This window comes from Geotrypetes seraphini, chromosome 6 (genome assembly GCF_902459505.1).
Source record: "Geotrypetes seraphini chromosome 6, aGeoSer1.1, whole genome shotgun sequence".
In the NCBI taxonomy this organism is placed as follows: domain Eukaryota; kingdom Metazoa; phylum Chordata; class Amphibia; order Gymnophiona; family Dermophiidae; genus Geotrypetes; species Geotrypetes seraphini.
The window spans coordinates 53,963,265-53,978,579 of record NC_047089.1 but is presented as its reverse complement, the minus strand read 5'-3'; the positions used below and the strand labels follow the sequence as shown (position 1 = coordinate 53,978,579).

The 15,315-nt window shown below is 38.3% G+C and overlaps 1 protein-coding gene across 1 annotated transcript in view; it reads right to left on the bottom strand.

The window, feature by feature from the left end:
• Positions 1-7,309: 7,309 nt before the first annotated feature.
• Positions 7,310-15,315, bottom strand: part of NBEA (neurobeachin) — an 812,633-nt gene continuing 804,627 nt past the window's right edge. Inside the window, 2 exon segments of the mRNA XM_033948014.1 lie at positions 7,310-7,704; positions 14,588-14,739. Of these exon segments, the coding sequence (XP_033803905.1) occupies positions 7,614-7,704; positions 14,588-14,739 (243 nt within the window). The 3' untranslated portion in view covers positions 7,310-7,613.

Here is a 15,315-nt window from a genome sequence, read left to right as displayed (position 1 = left end):
CTTCATTCACCCCATTTAAAAAAATCAGGACATTTTAATGTAGTGCCATTATTTAGTATATTAACAGAGATTTGAGCAATGAATAAGGCATAGTGGCTCTGATCAGTAATTATAAGATTTGGATGAAAAGAGGGACTTATGAGTGCGATGATGGTCCCTCTACAATCTTACTGTAGCTCCAATGCAGTAATTAGCATAAAAGTAGTTCGTCTTGGTTTCTTCAAAGGCTTTTTTTTTTTTTTTTCTTTTTGGCACGCAAGCCTTTGAAGATGCCAAGACGATCTACTTTTATGTTAATTACTAAGCTGCAAGTCCACACCTAGCGTGTCATAGTAGTTTGTCCCCTGAAGAAGGCAATCCAGTTTTGCCAAAACTGGGATCCTAGTTGGGACTTTTCAAATCAATAAACAGTACCATTGGTTAATACAGACATCTCTCTTGCATTTTTCTGTTCTGCTTTGTGCAACACACACAAAATTCCAGTTCCAAACATGTCTGTTTTTCAAACTGTAAAACTTTTATCTTAGTTTTTTGAAAATGGCTGTGTTTATGCTCAGTGCATTTATTTTTATTTATTTATTATTTTGAATCATTTAAAAAACCATACACATCCAAAAGATAAATGCACAGAACAAGCCATTGGGATATAGGAGAGGCCAGCATTCTTAATAGACTGGCCACATAGACATTCTAGCAGAGTAGTGAGGCACCCTAGGGGGCACTGCAGTGAATTTCACAAAAAAATGTTCCAGGTACAATTTCACCATAGTTCCCTTACATTGTATGGTGAGCTCTCCAAATCCCACCAAAAACCCACTATACACCACACCAATAGCCCTTATGCCTACAGGTGATCCTTATATGTGGGTACAGTGGGATTAGGCTGGGGTTTAGAAGGCTTACAAATTCCACTATAAGTGTAATGGTTACAGTGAAGTATGGGCCTGAGTCCTCAACCCTATAGTTGACTCTGCCCACCAGGCTGTTCCAGGAGCCTGCTTGCTGCTCTGACTACCCAGAACATCTGAAGTTGTCATACATGCAAGTATGTACAGTTTCATTTACATCTTTGTAGGGTGGGAGGGGATCAGTGATGACTGAGGGAGTGTGAGAGGGGTAATATTTACATCCCTCTAGTGATAATCTGGTCAGTTTGGGAACCTTTTTGGCACTAATTCATTGTTAAATAAGGTCTAGCCTCTTTTGAAACCGGGGGTCATCTCCTTGGGGGCTACATTTTACTTAAGACTTCCTTGTAAGTGCATTGTCCATTACCACTCAATTAAATATGTATTCTTTGAGCCCCAACATTTGACTAATTTTCTGGCTATGTCCCGTCTGGACAAGGAGAAAATTCAAGCTTGAGCTCTAAAAGAAATAGTAACTCCTTTCCCGATCTATAGGAATAGCATTACTCTTTTTGGTTGTATTTCTTGTTTTTGTCGCAATTAAATTCTTGGATCTAAGAGAAGACTTGAGCTAATTTTACCATAATAGTTTTTTCTTGTAAACTGCTTAATATTTGTTAAGTACGGATTTATATGATTGTAATATGCTTGGTTAAATTTGCTTTTTGTACAAGTTTACTTTATTAAATTGAAATCAATAAAAATACTTAAATATAAATAAGGTCTAGCCCCAGATGTCAAAATTGTACCCTGGACATTGTCTAAATAGCAAGATCTAGGGCGGGCTTATGACTTGCACATTTTTCTGCCATAATTGAACACTGAATAATAACTGCAGATGAAAAGCATAGATATCCGTCTAGAAAATAGGATTCGGATTAAAAAATAACGAATTGGAAGGGTTTGGTGAAGAAAACGTCAATCTGCCCCTTTTTGGACCTTTTTCTTTTTTGAAAAGAAAAAGGTCTCCCTGCTATGGTCTTGTTCTCCCTGGGTGCTCCTTTTAATTTTTGATGATCTAATAGTCCAATTGACTCCTTCACAGTTTTTCTGCTTCTAACATACCTGAAAAGGTTTTGCTATGAGTTTTTGCCTCAATGGCAAACTTTTCAAATCCCCTATTAGCCCTCTTTATCAATGTTTTGCATCTAAGTTGTCAGCTCGTATGATATTTCCTATTTTCATTTGAATTCCCCATTGTTTTGAAAGATGTTTGGCTCTGATAGTCTTTTTCACCTCACCTTTTAACCATGTAGGCTTTCATTTGGCCTTCCTTCCACTTTTTTTGATACTTGGAAAACATCAGGTGTAAGCTTGTGAGATCGCATCATATTTTTTTAGACGTCTACAAATTGCATGAGGGCAGTTTAAATGTTTGCTGTATTTACATGTGTATCAGTTGATGGTTTGATGGTAGTAATGTAGAATCATATTTTTCTTTCTTTTATTTATTGAAATACTCACAGAAAACATCAGTTTTAACCACAACCTATTAGAATATTCTAACTTCTGCATTTGGCCAGAATCTCTGAAAAATTTTACTCAGAACAATGTGCTTCAGAGTGACTGTCAGCTTTTCCAGTGTTCATGAAATTCATTTACTAGATGGAAGGTTCAGAGTAACATGAGAAAATTATTTTTTTACTGAGGTTCCGATGCTCAAAGCTCTGACATGGTATTAATAGATGGTCCCTGCTCAGAAGAGCTTACAATATAATTAGGACAGACAGAATAATTGGGACAGATTGGGGATGGGGGAGTTTATTGCAGAATGATAGGTATCATATGATAAGTGGGAGTTAGGAGTTGAAAGCAGCCTTGAAAAATTGGGCTTTTAGTTTGGATTTGAATACTGCTAGTGACGGAGCTTGACATATTGACTCAGGCAGTCTGTTCCATGTGCTCAGCACAACATGTAAATTATATGCATGCTATTTGTGCAGAACAGTTCTGGTAAAAGGGGGAGGACCTGTGCCTGCCACCAGCTCAGAAGAGCACATTGCTAGGTACAGCTCCTACCCCCATCGCTCTCTTCAGTGTCACTTTCAGCTCCATATTCCTGCTGTCGCTCTCCCTCCTGTCAGCTCATCTTGATTGCAGCTCTGGAGCAGCGATCAGCTGAGCCGGAAGGGGAATCCTTGATCAGCTGAACTGGCAGGACTCCCCGAAGTTGCTGATTGATGGCCTGCCACTCAGCTGAGTGGCAGAGGAAACCCCAAAAGTTACAGATCGGTGACTTTGGGGAGTCCTATCAGCTGATCAGGGATTCCTGAGCCACAATCAAGATGAGCCAGCAGGGAAAGCAGGGGTTGCGTGCTTAGCAGTGGTTTTGCGTGTTTTTTTTTTTTTTTGGGGGGGGGGGGGTGGAGGAGGGCACAGCTGTTTGTCGTGTGAGTGCATAACACACACAACAGCCATTGGGCAGCTCCAGAGCTGCTGTAAAAGTTTATTTGTAAATGGGGGTCGGTCCCTTTCGTGCATCACAAGGAAAGCTCATTAGAATACGAATGAGCTCCCTGTAATGCATTTGCATAGGGTCCTTGGTGGCTGCTATGAGGATTGATAGCAGCCACGGAGAACCCTTTTGTGCATCAGGAGAGCTTCCATGCCAGTAAGACTGTTTTAACTAGTCTTGCTGGCACAGTATGCTTTTGAGCATCTGGGCCTGAGATAGCACCCGTAGATGCCTGGAATAAGCTATCAGCAGAAGTGCTGGAAACCAGTACTTGACAGAAATGAGGCAGTGGTAAGATCAAGGCTTAGAGGCTGTAGTATTGCAGATAAGTCACCCTTTGCTTCGTCAAAGGGCAAAGACAAAGGGAGAGGTGATAAGAAAACAAGGAACAGATAAAGGACCTAGACATATTGCAGTTCATAGCAGTGCTCTTTCTTGAAAGGCCCTAGAATCAGAGCTTGCTCTCACTGACTGTGCATTCAGCTTCTGTACTCTATTTCTCATATTCTTTAGAGACTTAAATATGACACTGTTTTAATTTCTTCCAGAAATGTGTGGCTCTCAGTGAGTTTGATTCTGACAGTACCTTAACTCTGATGCTCTTCTTGTAGGACTGTGAATTCAGTACAGGAGTTCAAGCACTGTGTGGATCTAGCTTCCACAGAAAGTTAAGAAGAATTAATAAACTAGGGGAAGAGTCAGCCTGGAAGAAATAGAGATGAAGGCTAACCGGTAGGAGAGGCAATTGGGTAGAATATGTAGTGGAGATAATCTGAGAGATACGAGTGTTAGGGGACATAAATCGGGTGAAGCATGCATAGTGGGAGATGGGATGAGGGGCAGAAAGAGTATGTGCATGGAAGATGATGAGCTGAGCGAGAGAGACTGTGAGGGAACAGAATTCATTTCCATTACATAAATCATTCAAGTTCAGCCACACTAGACACTAGACTATTTTTCCAGTTATGGTCCCGGCTCTCATACTAAAGTTGTTTTGCCAAACTGGCTCCACTTGAAAAAGAGATCATTAGGTCACAGGATAGTTGGGTTAGTACCAGAAAGTTAACATCAGGCGATGCTCAGCACAATAGCATGCAAATTATATCTATGAGTACTTTGATACAGTGAAGCCAATGCTGGTAATAAGGGAATGAGCAGAAAAGGAAATCATGGCAAAGCAAAATCATATAGCATGTTTTAGAAGATTTGTTTTGATAAGTGTTCAGATTATTACAAAGCATTGATGTATTTAAAATGATTGGGTGTTCAATGATGGATTAAATATTGAAACTTTGGTGGTTATTTACAGAGCAAGATTAAAGCATAGACAAACTAGGCATTAGCCTAGGGCCTAAGTGTTTAAGAGTGGTACTCTCAGATGTATAATTTATAATTAAATGGTTTCATAGGCGGATTTTTGCCCTTTAAGTCTACTGCTGGCAGAAGGAAGGGCATGGGCCACAACCACCACTTCCTGCAGAAGTCTATCTATTCTCCCTATTCCCTAGAATCTTTGAGGCGTGTATCTAGCCTGCTGGTTTTTCTTCTAATTTTCCTTTGCAGTCAGAACCACCCAGAGCCAAGTTTGTGCAAATTTTACAATTTATTTATATTACAAGGGGGGGGGGGGGTAATGTATCAGTTTGCCTAGAGCCTAATAAAGAGCTAAGCCTGTCCTAGTTATTTACCCACGATAGTAAAAAAAAAAAAAACAACACAGTGGAAGATACCTAATGTTGACTTAGAAAAGGAACAATGTCATTCAAATGGTGAAATTTTTATGGCTGGTAGCTGGAATGTAGCCTTGGTAGTGTAGCCAGAATAATTGAACAAACTGATTGAGTCAAATAGTCTTTATTTGCAATCCTCAACTATTATACTATGAGCAGGTGCCAATCAAAACACAGACTGATAGACAAAACCATAAAAAGTACAATGGCAAAACTTAAAAACATTCCCTGAAACACATTTTACTGTGTTACTCAAATGGCCTCTGCTTTAACACATTTTTTCTGGTGCCTCAAGATGTAATAACAGTGTTGGGATTTTGAACCGTTTAAAATGGTGTCTTCATTTAACTAAGCCTGTTCTGATAACTGGTTATGCGTATGAGCTATCATGCACATGTGGGTTTAAAAAATTTTTTTTTACAGAAAATGATTTATCATTAGATAGGATTTCTTCATTCATTCTGAAGTCATGAACAAATTCCTTTAGCCCTATTTCATTTTCACAAAATAAACTACTGTCCTGTAGCAACATTTACAACTTCTTTACATTCTTTGTTCCTCCATTTTTGAAAACATTCCTTATGAAATGATGTCAGCATTGCATCACTATTTTTAGACAGCATATATTTGCACAACAAAATTTACAGCTGCTTTGATAAATGTACTTTCAGTAATTCAGTAAAACAGCAAATGAGTTCTTTGCATATTTTATTTTTATTTTTATTTTTTTTTTATTTCCAACTCACACATCTGGTATATTTTACATCTTTGCAATAAAACATGGTTACAATAGCTTAAGGAATTATATACTGTATCCAAAATATTTCACCATGATCTCAAGATGAAATGAACTTGTTTTCCAGATGTTCAATATTCTTTCAGTTCTAAGCTACAACTCAAGATATTGCTTACAGACTGGTGATAAATAACTTAATTGTAACACTGAATCCCTTTGATTTCAGTTTTTAAAAATATAAAACTGCAAATGTATAGGAATTCAGTGCTAAAACTTACAAATGCTAGGTGGAGAGCAAATAATCACATCAATAAATAATGACAAGTTTCTGGTGCAAAGTGCCAGTACAAAGGATCCATTGTTTTGTTGTCTTTTCTTAAATATGACTGCAAAGTGAGTGTAAATTCTGTGAAAATTACATTTGTGTTACATGCCTCATAGCCCTACTGACACAGTATGTACATCTATGACAATGTAGCCACCAAATATACAAAGAAGAAACATGAAATAAAATGTGTACAAACCCTGGGTATGTAACTTGATCAGTAGTGTGTGCAACAAAGAATTCTGCCATCCATCATTTTGTAAAATATAAAGAATTTTCTGTGCCTTAGACTAATAATGTGATTTTAGGTGAGAACTTCATTGGCAACCTAAAAGTGCAACTTCAGTCATTTCAAACTGAACCCAAAGTTGTCATACAACTAACAAAGCTAATAAAATAATAAGAGCACAATAAATTCTTGTATATCACTTTGATTTCCATGGCAGGAAAGGTGATATATTAAGCATCAATAAACCTAAACAATTTCTGCTTTCCCTAACTATACTATTCATATTATTAGTATCATGAGTCCAGAAATGTAGATTGCTTAGGTGTGGAGACATCATTAAATAGTAGAGAAAAACAAAAAAATCAGATGCCTTATTACTCCTTGAAATCCAGGGTTCTTAAATGTGCTTCCCTTTGTATTTTCAAATTAACAAGGGAGGAGCACAAATGTGGGTTTTTTTTCTCTTTTTGTAAAAAGCATATAAATGGCAAACAATGGCTTAGTATCCATACATTTCAGAAAATAAGCAAAACTTTACTTAGAAGAGGTTATAATAAGAAAGAAAAGTAAAAAATGTTTTGGTGAAAATGTCAATTACTGAACAAACCCAAATTCAACCTTTCAATACAAGCTGTATCCATCTAACAAACCTCTAGTTTTAACATCTGAGAATGCACCTGTTCCAAGACCTCAGGTCTAAAGTATATGCAAGTTGTAACTCCACAATAAAATTAGGAAACATTTTTGCACTTTATACAAGGTTTTACTTTTACAAAAGTATCCCTTTAAAGTTAAAGATGTGCATTTGATGTACAAAGTATCAAAGATTTTGTTTCACAGCTTGAAAAGAGGCTGGAAAAGGGATGCAGGTAGGTTTATAACCCAAACATCATTAATAACTTGACACAAGGTTTCTCAGAATTTTCAAAAGTCTTTTGCGGTGTATCCTATTACCTTTTTTTTTTTTTTAAATAAAGATATTTGAAAATAATTACCAAAACATCTTCTGCTATATAATTTACATGATACAAGCTTGCTTCATAGCAGCTGGTGTTCAGTTGTGATAAAACACACAAAGAAAAATGGTTGCAAGTACAATGTACAGCTATTGCTGGGTGTAATGGAATGTACAACGGAGGTCAATGCTGACATGGTTTTCCACCATATGTAACACCTTTCACTGCAGCACTTGTGCTCTCAGCTAACTTACTTTAAGTTCCTTATTCCACTTCAGTACCTGTTCTGATGCTCATAATGCCATCGATTAAAATCTATATTAAAAGCAACAATGCTTCCAGAAGCCATACCAGTAATCAGAGTCCTGAAAAGAAAGAGCAATATTTTTAGCAGCCATTTTACCTTTCTTTCTTTATCTTTCTCAAAGATAAAAATATAGAATTTGTCTTATGTAACAGGAACATGTTACTTTCTTGTCTTAAATCAGTGCAGACACTGGACAAAAGGTCTACATTATACCTGGATGTTCAGCATAATTATTTTATCATATGTTTAAGGCTTAAGGTTTAATTTATTTGACCTACTGCATTAATGGTGAAGAGCTAAGATCTGTGTCATGCAGAAAGAGAGAGATATGCCAAGAGCTGTAGACAGAGGAAGTTTAGAGAAAAAAATTAAAGTCTTCCACTGTAGTCTGTACAGTGGAGGGTCAGGCAAGCTTAAGAGATGGAACGTCATTCCTGTTTGAAAGTGCATTTTGGTTACATTGTGAAAGGGGGATGTATGTTAGCTGTGAAAGTTAATGATTGGAAGCCACGGTAAATAAAATAGATAAATAAGTATACCAGGGTTTGTCTTCATCTATGGAAAAGGGAAATACATTACTGAGACTTAAAGGAACTAGCCTGTGACAATATGAATCTCGCAACTCCACCTCATTTCTGTTCAATCACCACCCCTGGAAATGTGAATGCATGTAAAGGATAATGTAAGTAGGTACCTGCATTTACATAATTTTTGCATGTACAAATTACAGAATACCAGCGTATATGTTATGTTAATCAGGTTTCATATTCCGCCTTTACCTAGTCAGTTACCCAGGAAGATATAATAGACAGTTTGACACAGATATTCAATAGAGTAGCTAATACAGGTAGATCAGTACAGATATTAATACAGTTAGGTCATAGTTACACCTACATAATTACAAGTTCAAGTAGGTCATTGTTGGCTTATCGTTATGTCCTAGGATTTGCATTAGACAGTTTTGAAATGGGCTTTAACAATTACCATTTCAGTTACTTCACGGTTGCCTCCCTGTCTTGGTATAGAAATGCTTTTAGGCATTTGGTTGCAAGATCTTAGTGCAAATAGTAGTTGGTTCCAGCATTTTGCTAATTGATATTGGATGGATAATTTGCCTGGTGGACTTTATCTTGTTGCATGCTGGGAATTTTAATTGGAAAAGATTTCTGGTGGAATATCTGTTGGAGGCACCCTGGAGTAGGATGGCCAACTCTGTTAGGTAGTCAGGGGCATTTCTCTCAGGATCTTAAAGGTAGCAATGCTCAGTTTAAACCTGATCCTTGTGGTTATGGATAGCCAATGTAGTTTCATGTAGTAGGACTGCAGGTATTCTGATTTCTATAGTCCATTTATGAGTCTTACTGCTTCATTTTGAGCTAGTTGTAGACATAACAGCAACATTTTAGAGCAAAGGACTAGCATTAGATTACAGTAGTGTAGTTGAGATAGGATTAGGGATTGCACTAAAATTTGGAAAGCCTCTATTTTAAAGTATCTTCTGATAGATCTTAACTTTCTTATCACAAGAAAAGATTGTTTTATTATTCATTGTAGTGGCTTTTCATGGATAGGTGAAATGTTTTATTCATGCGAGAACTAGGTTGCATTAGGAAGGATTGCATTAGGAAGTTGAACACTGATGGTGAAAGTAGAGATCCTTGGGAGACCCTGCTTGGAGGGTGCCAGCTATCAGAAAGTTTTCCATCCTTACATATCACATGGTGCCGAGTGGTTAGGAAGCCTTGGAACCAGGAGGATTGGGTTGCTAGATTCGAAATCATTGAAGATCTCAGACATTTGATCAAAGTCTACAAGGTCAAATGCACTGCTAAGGTCAAATTGGATTATGATTGCGCTGTGACCCTTGCTTAGTAGTTCTTTTCCATATGTTACTAATGCTGCAACCACTGCCTCAGTACTGTGATTTATCCTGAATCCCGATTGTGAAGGATGGAGGATATTGAAGCACTGTAAGTAGCATTCATGTTAGTCTGTTACATATCCCTCCATCATTTTGATGAATAGGGGGATGGAAGCTACTGGCCTATAATTGGTTAAATCAGAGGGGCTGAGTTTTGGATTCTTATGCACATATATAAACTTACTTGTGAAAGTGCTAGCAAGATGCCTAAGCACAATCCTGTAAGGGTGCATGTAAGTAGCACACTGTAAAAATGCAAGGGGGCATAGACATGGGCACAGCATGGGTAAGGCTGCCAGTGCTACTTATGCAAGTAAATTACAAAGTGCTGTGAATTATCTGTATCTCTGCTGTATATATGTTAGTGCTGCCCGATTCATGGAAAAAATTTTTGATTTGATTTGGCCAATTGAATTGATTCTTCGAGTTGATTCACTTTTCCTGCCCAAGCAGGTGTTTTTTTCAAACAGCCTGGTGGGTTTATTTTTGTAGCCTCTTCACCCACCTCATGCCCTCTCCAACCCCACGCTGGTGCTGTGGTGTAAACAAAAAAGGCTTTTCCTCTCTCTGTTAGGTCTTAGCTCATGCTCGCTGTCTAACACCAGCTCTGGCAAGATACACATTTCAAATCTGACATATTATAATCACAAAACAGAAAAAATTATTTTTTCTACTTTTTATTGTCTGGTGATTTTGTTATTCAACAAAAGGAAAGTGGGAAAGGAACTGTGCTTATCAGCCTGGGATATAACAAAATTTATTGGATACAGTCAACTATTACAATTTGAAACATATTTTATATGGGGAAAAGTAAGAAAACAGCTGTACCCTTGGGGTTTTCTTACTTTTCCCCAGGTTAGCTGTGTGACTGAGGGCTTTCCTTCACTATAACATTGGACTTCATTTACTCACTTATTAAGGGGTTAGTTCCAGTTGTCTCTTCCCTCCTATTCTGTTAACATCTTTTTTGGGGGTGGGGGAGATTTTTTGTACCTATGGAAACCCAACTGGTATAACAAAAATGATGCAGTCGCAAGGGTCAGTGAAAAGGGATCAAGAGCGACATGCATAGCAGGGGCTTAGAGGGCAAGAGAGCTGCAGTTGGAGAGACTGAGGAAGGGAATGTTCAGATAAAGAAGAACTGAGACTGAAGAAGGAATAAAAATTTTTTTTAAAAAAAGAAGAGACACCTACATGGAAACACAGGATCAGGAACATACAGAAAAAACAGGAGAACGTAGAGGTTTGCAGGAATCAGGAGTATATAGATAAAGGAGAGCAGAGACCCCTGCAAGAAGAGAAAAAGAGCAAAGAGAGACTGGGAATGATAAAGAGCAGAGATGCTTGCAGGGAGAAAAACCAAGGCAGTAATGTTACAGCTGGAGAGTGCAGAATGAGGAAGAAAGCAGAGACAGCGCTACACAGGGAAATGGAAGGGAGAGAAATAGAAAGAAAAAGACAGACAGACATATATTCTAGCACCCGTTAATGTAACGGGCTTAACGACTCGTTTTATATGTTTTACATTGTAATAGTTGACTGTATCCAATAAATTTCATTATATCCCAAGGTGATGTGCACAGTTCCATTCCCACTTTCCTTTTGTTGTATACAGTTGACTCCACCTAGTGCACGTCGGTTAAGCACACGCTTCGGTTATCTGCTCCCAACCACCATGGTCCCGTTTTTTTTACATTAAAGTCAATGGATGTAAACTCCGAATATTTGCAATTCTGATAAGCACACAATCCGCTTATGTGCACTGATGTCGTAGGTCCCACCTCTATTGTTTCACGCAATGTTCACTACGGTTAAAAGCAATCACATAGATGAGCCATGTGTTTCGGAACAGCAGTCTAGGCCTGGCCATGTGTTTGAACTTTTGGAACTGCACCTTGGTATCACGTGGACAAAAATCATTGTCTTTGGCTGAACGTGTCCACCATGCTGATGACAGACGCCGCTTAGGTGTTATTACAGTATACTTGTAGATAAATTGGAAGGGCCTGTCCCCTGAGTGGTGTACTCCAGGTCCTCCTGCAGTTGCTCACACAGATGAACAACAGTATGGTCTCCCACTTAAAGCGATAGAGACTTATACACCACTTTCAAATGTAGCAAAGCTGTTGACTTCAACGTGCCTGTTGACTATGAAAGCAACAAAAACCAAGGGAAAATCGCAAACTTCAAATGTCATTACAGGTCACTCGCCTTAAGATATGTGACGGTAGTGATCAATGCAAGCATGGAATCCTGCCCCCGAGCTGCTGATCTCGCAAGAAAAATGACGGTGCTCGACTTTCTTCATACGGCCCTCCGATTAAGTGCACGTGGCTAACCAGTCCGAAGGGCTTGCACTTAAGCGGAGTTGACTGTACTTACTGTGGGTTGATTTGCCTTCAAATCATGTTGATCCCAGGCTCTGGTTTCTGCTTGTCTTCTGTTAACCTGCTTACCAGGGTCTATTGCTCATTTGATATTTTCTTCTTATTCCGTGCTCACCATTCATCTTTCATCTCTGTACCTTCCCTTCCACTGCCATATTCAACATTTCTGTTTCTTTCCCATTGTCTACCATCTATCTCTCTCTCCCCCTGCCTTGTGCCTTACCTCTCTATTCCCCTCATGCAGCATCATTCACTTCCTCCCCTCCATTATCATGTGCAACATTTATTTCTCTCTCCCTAAGCACCATGTCTCCTTCCCCTCCACCATATACAAAATTTATCCGGAACCCCTTTCTATCTCTTTGTTGTATCATCACTTCATCTCCTCCACCCCTTGTCCAACAATTCTTCCTTTCTGCTCCCATGTGCAGCAGATTACCATCCTTCCTATCCCCCTGTACAGCAGTTTTCCATCCCTCCCATGCCCCTGAGCAGCAGCTTTCTATCCCTCCCTCCTATCCCCCTGTGCAGCACTACAAGATTGATACCCCACCAGAAATCTCAACTTTTCGACCTTCAAAAGCAGCAGCGGCGAACAGGCTGCTCGCAGTCTGCCTGCCAGGGCTTCCCTCTAGTGCGTCATCAGTGATGTCATCAGTGATGTGGCAGAGGGAAGGCCAGGAGCAGCCTGTTCACTGCCTGCCTCCACCACCACTGCTGCTGCTTTAGGAGACTCAGATGTATTTCAGGTGAGACCAATTTTTTAAGAAATGAAGTGAATCGATGAAACGGGCAGCACTAGTATATGTGACTGCAGTTATGCAAGGTCTATGGCCGGTGTAACTGTGTGCACATAAATGTACAATATGGAACACTGATACCTTGTAAAGCCAGTATACAGTAATGGAATCTGGGCACCCAAATACTATTATACTGTAGAATAGGCTCTCATCATGTAGCATCAGGATGGCTATATGAAGGTGCTCAGTTAAAGCTATGTGTTATGCATCAGTAGTGCATACGCTTATTCATGCATACCACTGGGAAATGTTAAAACTACATAATACAGTAGTAACTTAACAATATATTTGTATTCCACAGCCACCTCTCAGTTCTGTGTAGTTAACAAAATAAAGATACTTGACATCCACAATGAATCACAATCCATTAGTTGAAAAATTTACTAAACAAATATGTTTTTTAACAGTTTTCTGAAAGCCAGATAGGTGTTGGAAGTTAATAAAAAATTATCAAGATGTTTATTCCATATGCCTGCCTGATAGGATAGAATTCTACTAAAGAATTGTTTGCAAACACATCTCTTAATAGATGGAAAATCAAACATCCGTGAACCTGGTGTAGAGCGTTTCCTATTAGTAAATTAAAAATGGTCAAGAAAATAGCTAGGTAAGAGACTATGTAAAGACTTACATATTTTCCCTTTATAGGAGCAATTCTATGGCCTGAAAACTCACATTTACATGTGAATTATGCACATAAATGTTTAGAATACTAGCATTTACACATCTGTGTGTGCATTAAGGGGAAAGGTTATTAGTGTGGGCCACTGTTAAGTTGGGTTATTTTAGTACAAGGTCTCATTGCATGAAATGAGATCCTGTGCTAAAATAATCTGACTTAAGCATAGTCCGCATTGATAACTTCCTCCTTAAATACATATAAATGCTAGTATGGTGCCAAAGTGCTATTCTACAATACCTACAAGGGAACATAATGTACATAGGGATGGAACATTGGAGGGATACACAGAATACTGTAGGTTACACAAGCCTCTGCTCCACGTAGGTGCATACTTACATCAGCTCTATGAATGGCCTACATTTTAGATATGTTGAGAGCCAGTTATGTTAGTATTTTGTAACTGAACCCAGATACCTGGGTTCTTCTAAATAATAGGCTCCTACTGTATGCCCTCCTGGTGTCTAATTGGAAATATCGTCGTAGAATTGCCCCCTAAAAGGGAAATTTTCAAAACTATGCAGATATTGGCTAAGTCTTGGCTACTTCTACCCATGGACTTTACATCAATTTTCAAAGGAAAAGAGAGGTTACTATAAATATTTTATATTTTGTAATATAATTTAATATGTATGTGAACTTGTATCTTACCTGGACTGAGGCTTGTGCCAGCAATAAAAAACGCTAACGCGGCTTCATAAAAAAAAAAAAAAGATGGGGGGGGGGGATATTGATCCCAGCATGTATTTTAACTCAGAGTAGGCCTAGTTAACCTGCATAAGTAAATGACCACTGAAAATGGCACTGTACAGCTATCACTCTAGCATTACTGAAATCTGAAGTTACTACAACACAGGCAGCATACGTAAACCTTCCACAAATATGATCTAGATTAATCACCCCAAGGGGTAAGAAAGTAATTTAATTTTTGCATCCAACTGATTCTAATTAGTAACCCCTATGGCTGTGATTTTATGTGGATTTTTGACCAATGGTATCTTAAAATATTACAAGTTAATTTTACTGATACAAACAAAACCATCTTCAAAAAAATATCGTAAAATACAGTATAATACATAAGCAATATTTGATTTGTTTCATTATGTAGTTGTACATGGTATTAATTTGCATTCCATTAGTTGCATTATGCTTACCTCTGATCATGTGATAAATCCATTGCTCTAATGCCTGCATCACATCCGGGGTAAATATAGAGCTGCTTAAAATCACAAGCTTGCCATACTTCTACCACTCCATTATCTCCACCTGTTACGAGATTTTGCCCATCACTGCTCAGGAGGATAGCCTTCAAAAAATACAAAATTAATCACAAATTTCAAAATGTCCTACATAACACAATATCTGTCACTCTTCCATCAAAAGATAATTTTTTACATTTATTCAGTGTTCAAGATCTGCTTTTAGATATGGTTTTATATAAGTTCTCTTAGGGCTCCTTTTACTAAGGTGCACCAGTGGTTTTAGCATGCGCTACAATGCTGTGCGTGCTAAACACTAACACCTCCATAGAGCTTGCGTTAGTATTTTTCATTTAGCGCATGGTTTGCGCGTGCTAATCTTGAGCGCGTGCTAAAAACGCTAGCGAACCTTAATAAAAGGAGCCCTTAGTATTCATGTGATAAATCCATGCTTGTAGCAATTGTGCTTTCATCTTACATTCATAACTGTTCGTGTCATTTAGATGCACCCATTGAATTATATATGTTCTTTTTTATAAGTTTTTTTTAATGTTTATGTATTTATCTTTATATTTTAGCTATATCTTTCCATGTTTTATTTTTAATAAATCTATTTGTTCCCTGAAGAAGGCAGCTTGTGCTGCTGAAACTTGGATCCATGTTGGGACTGCATGCCATTACTT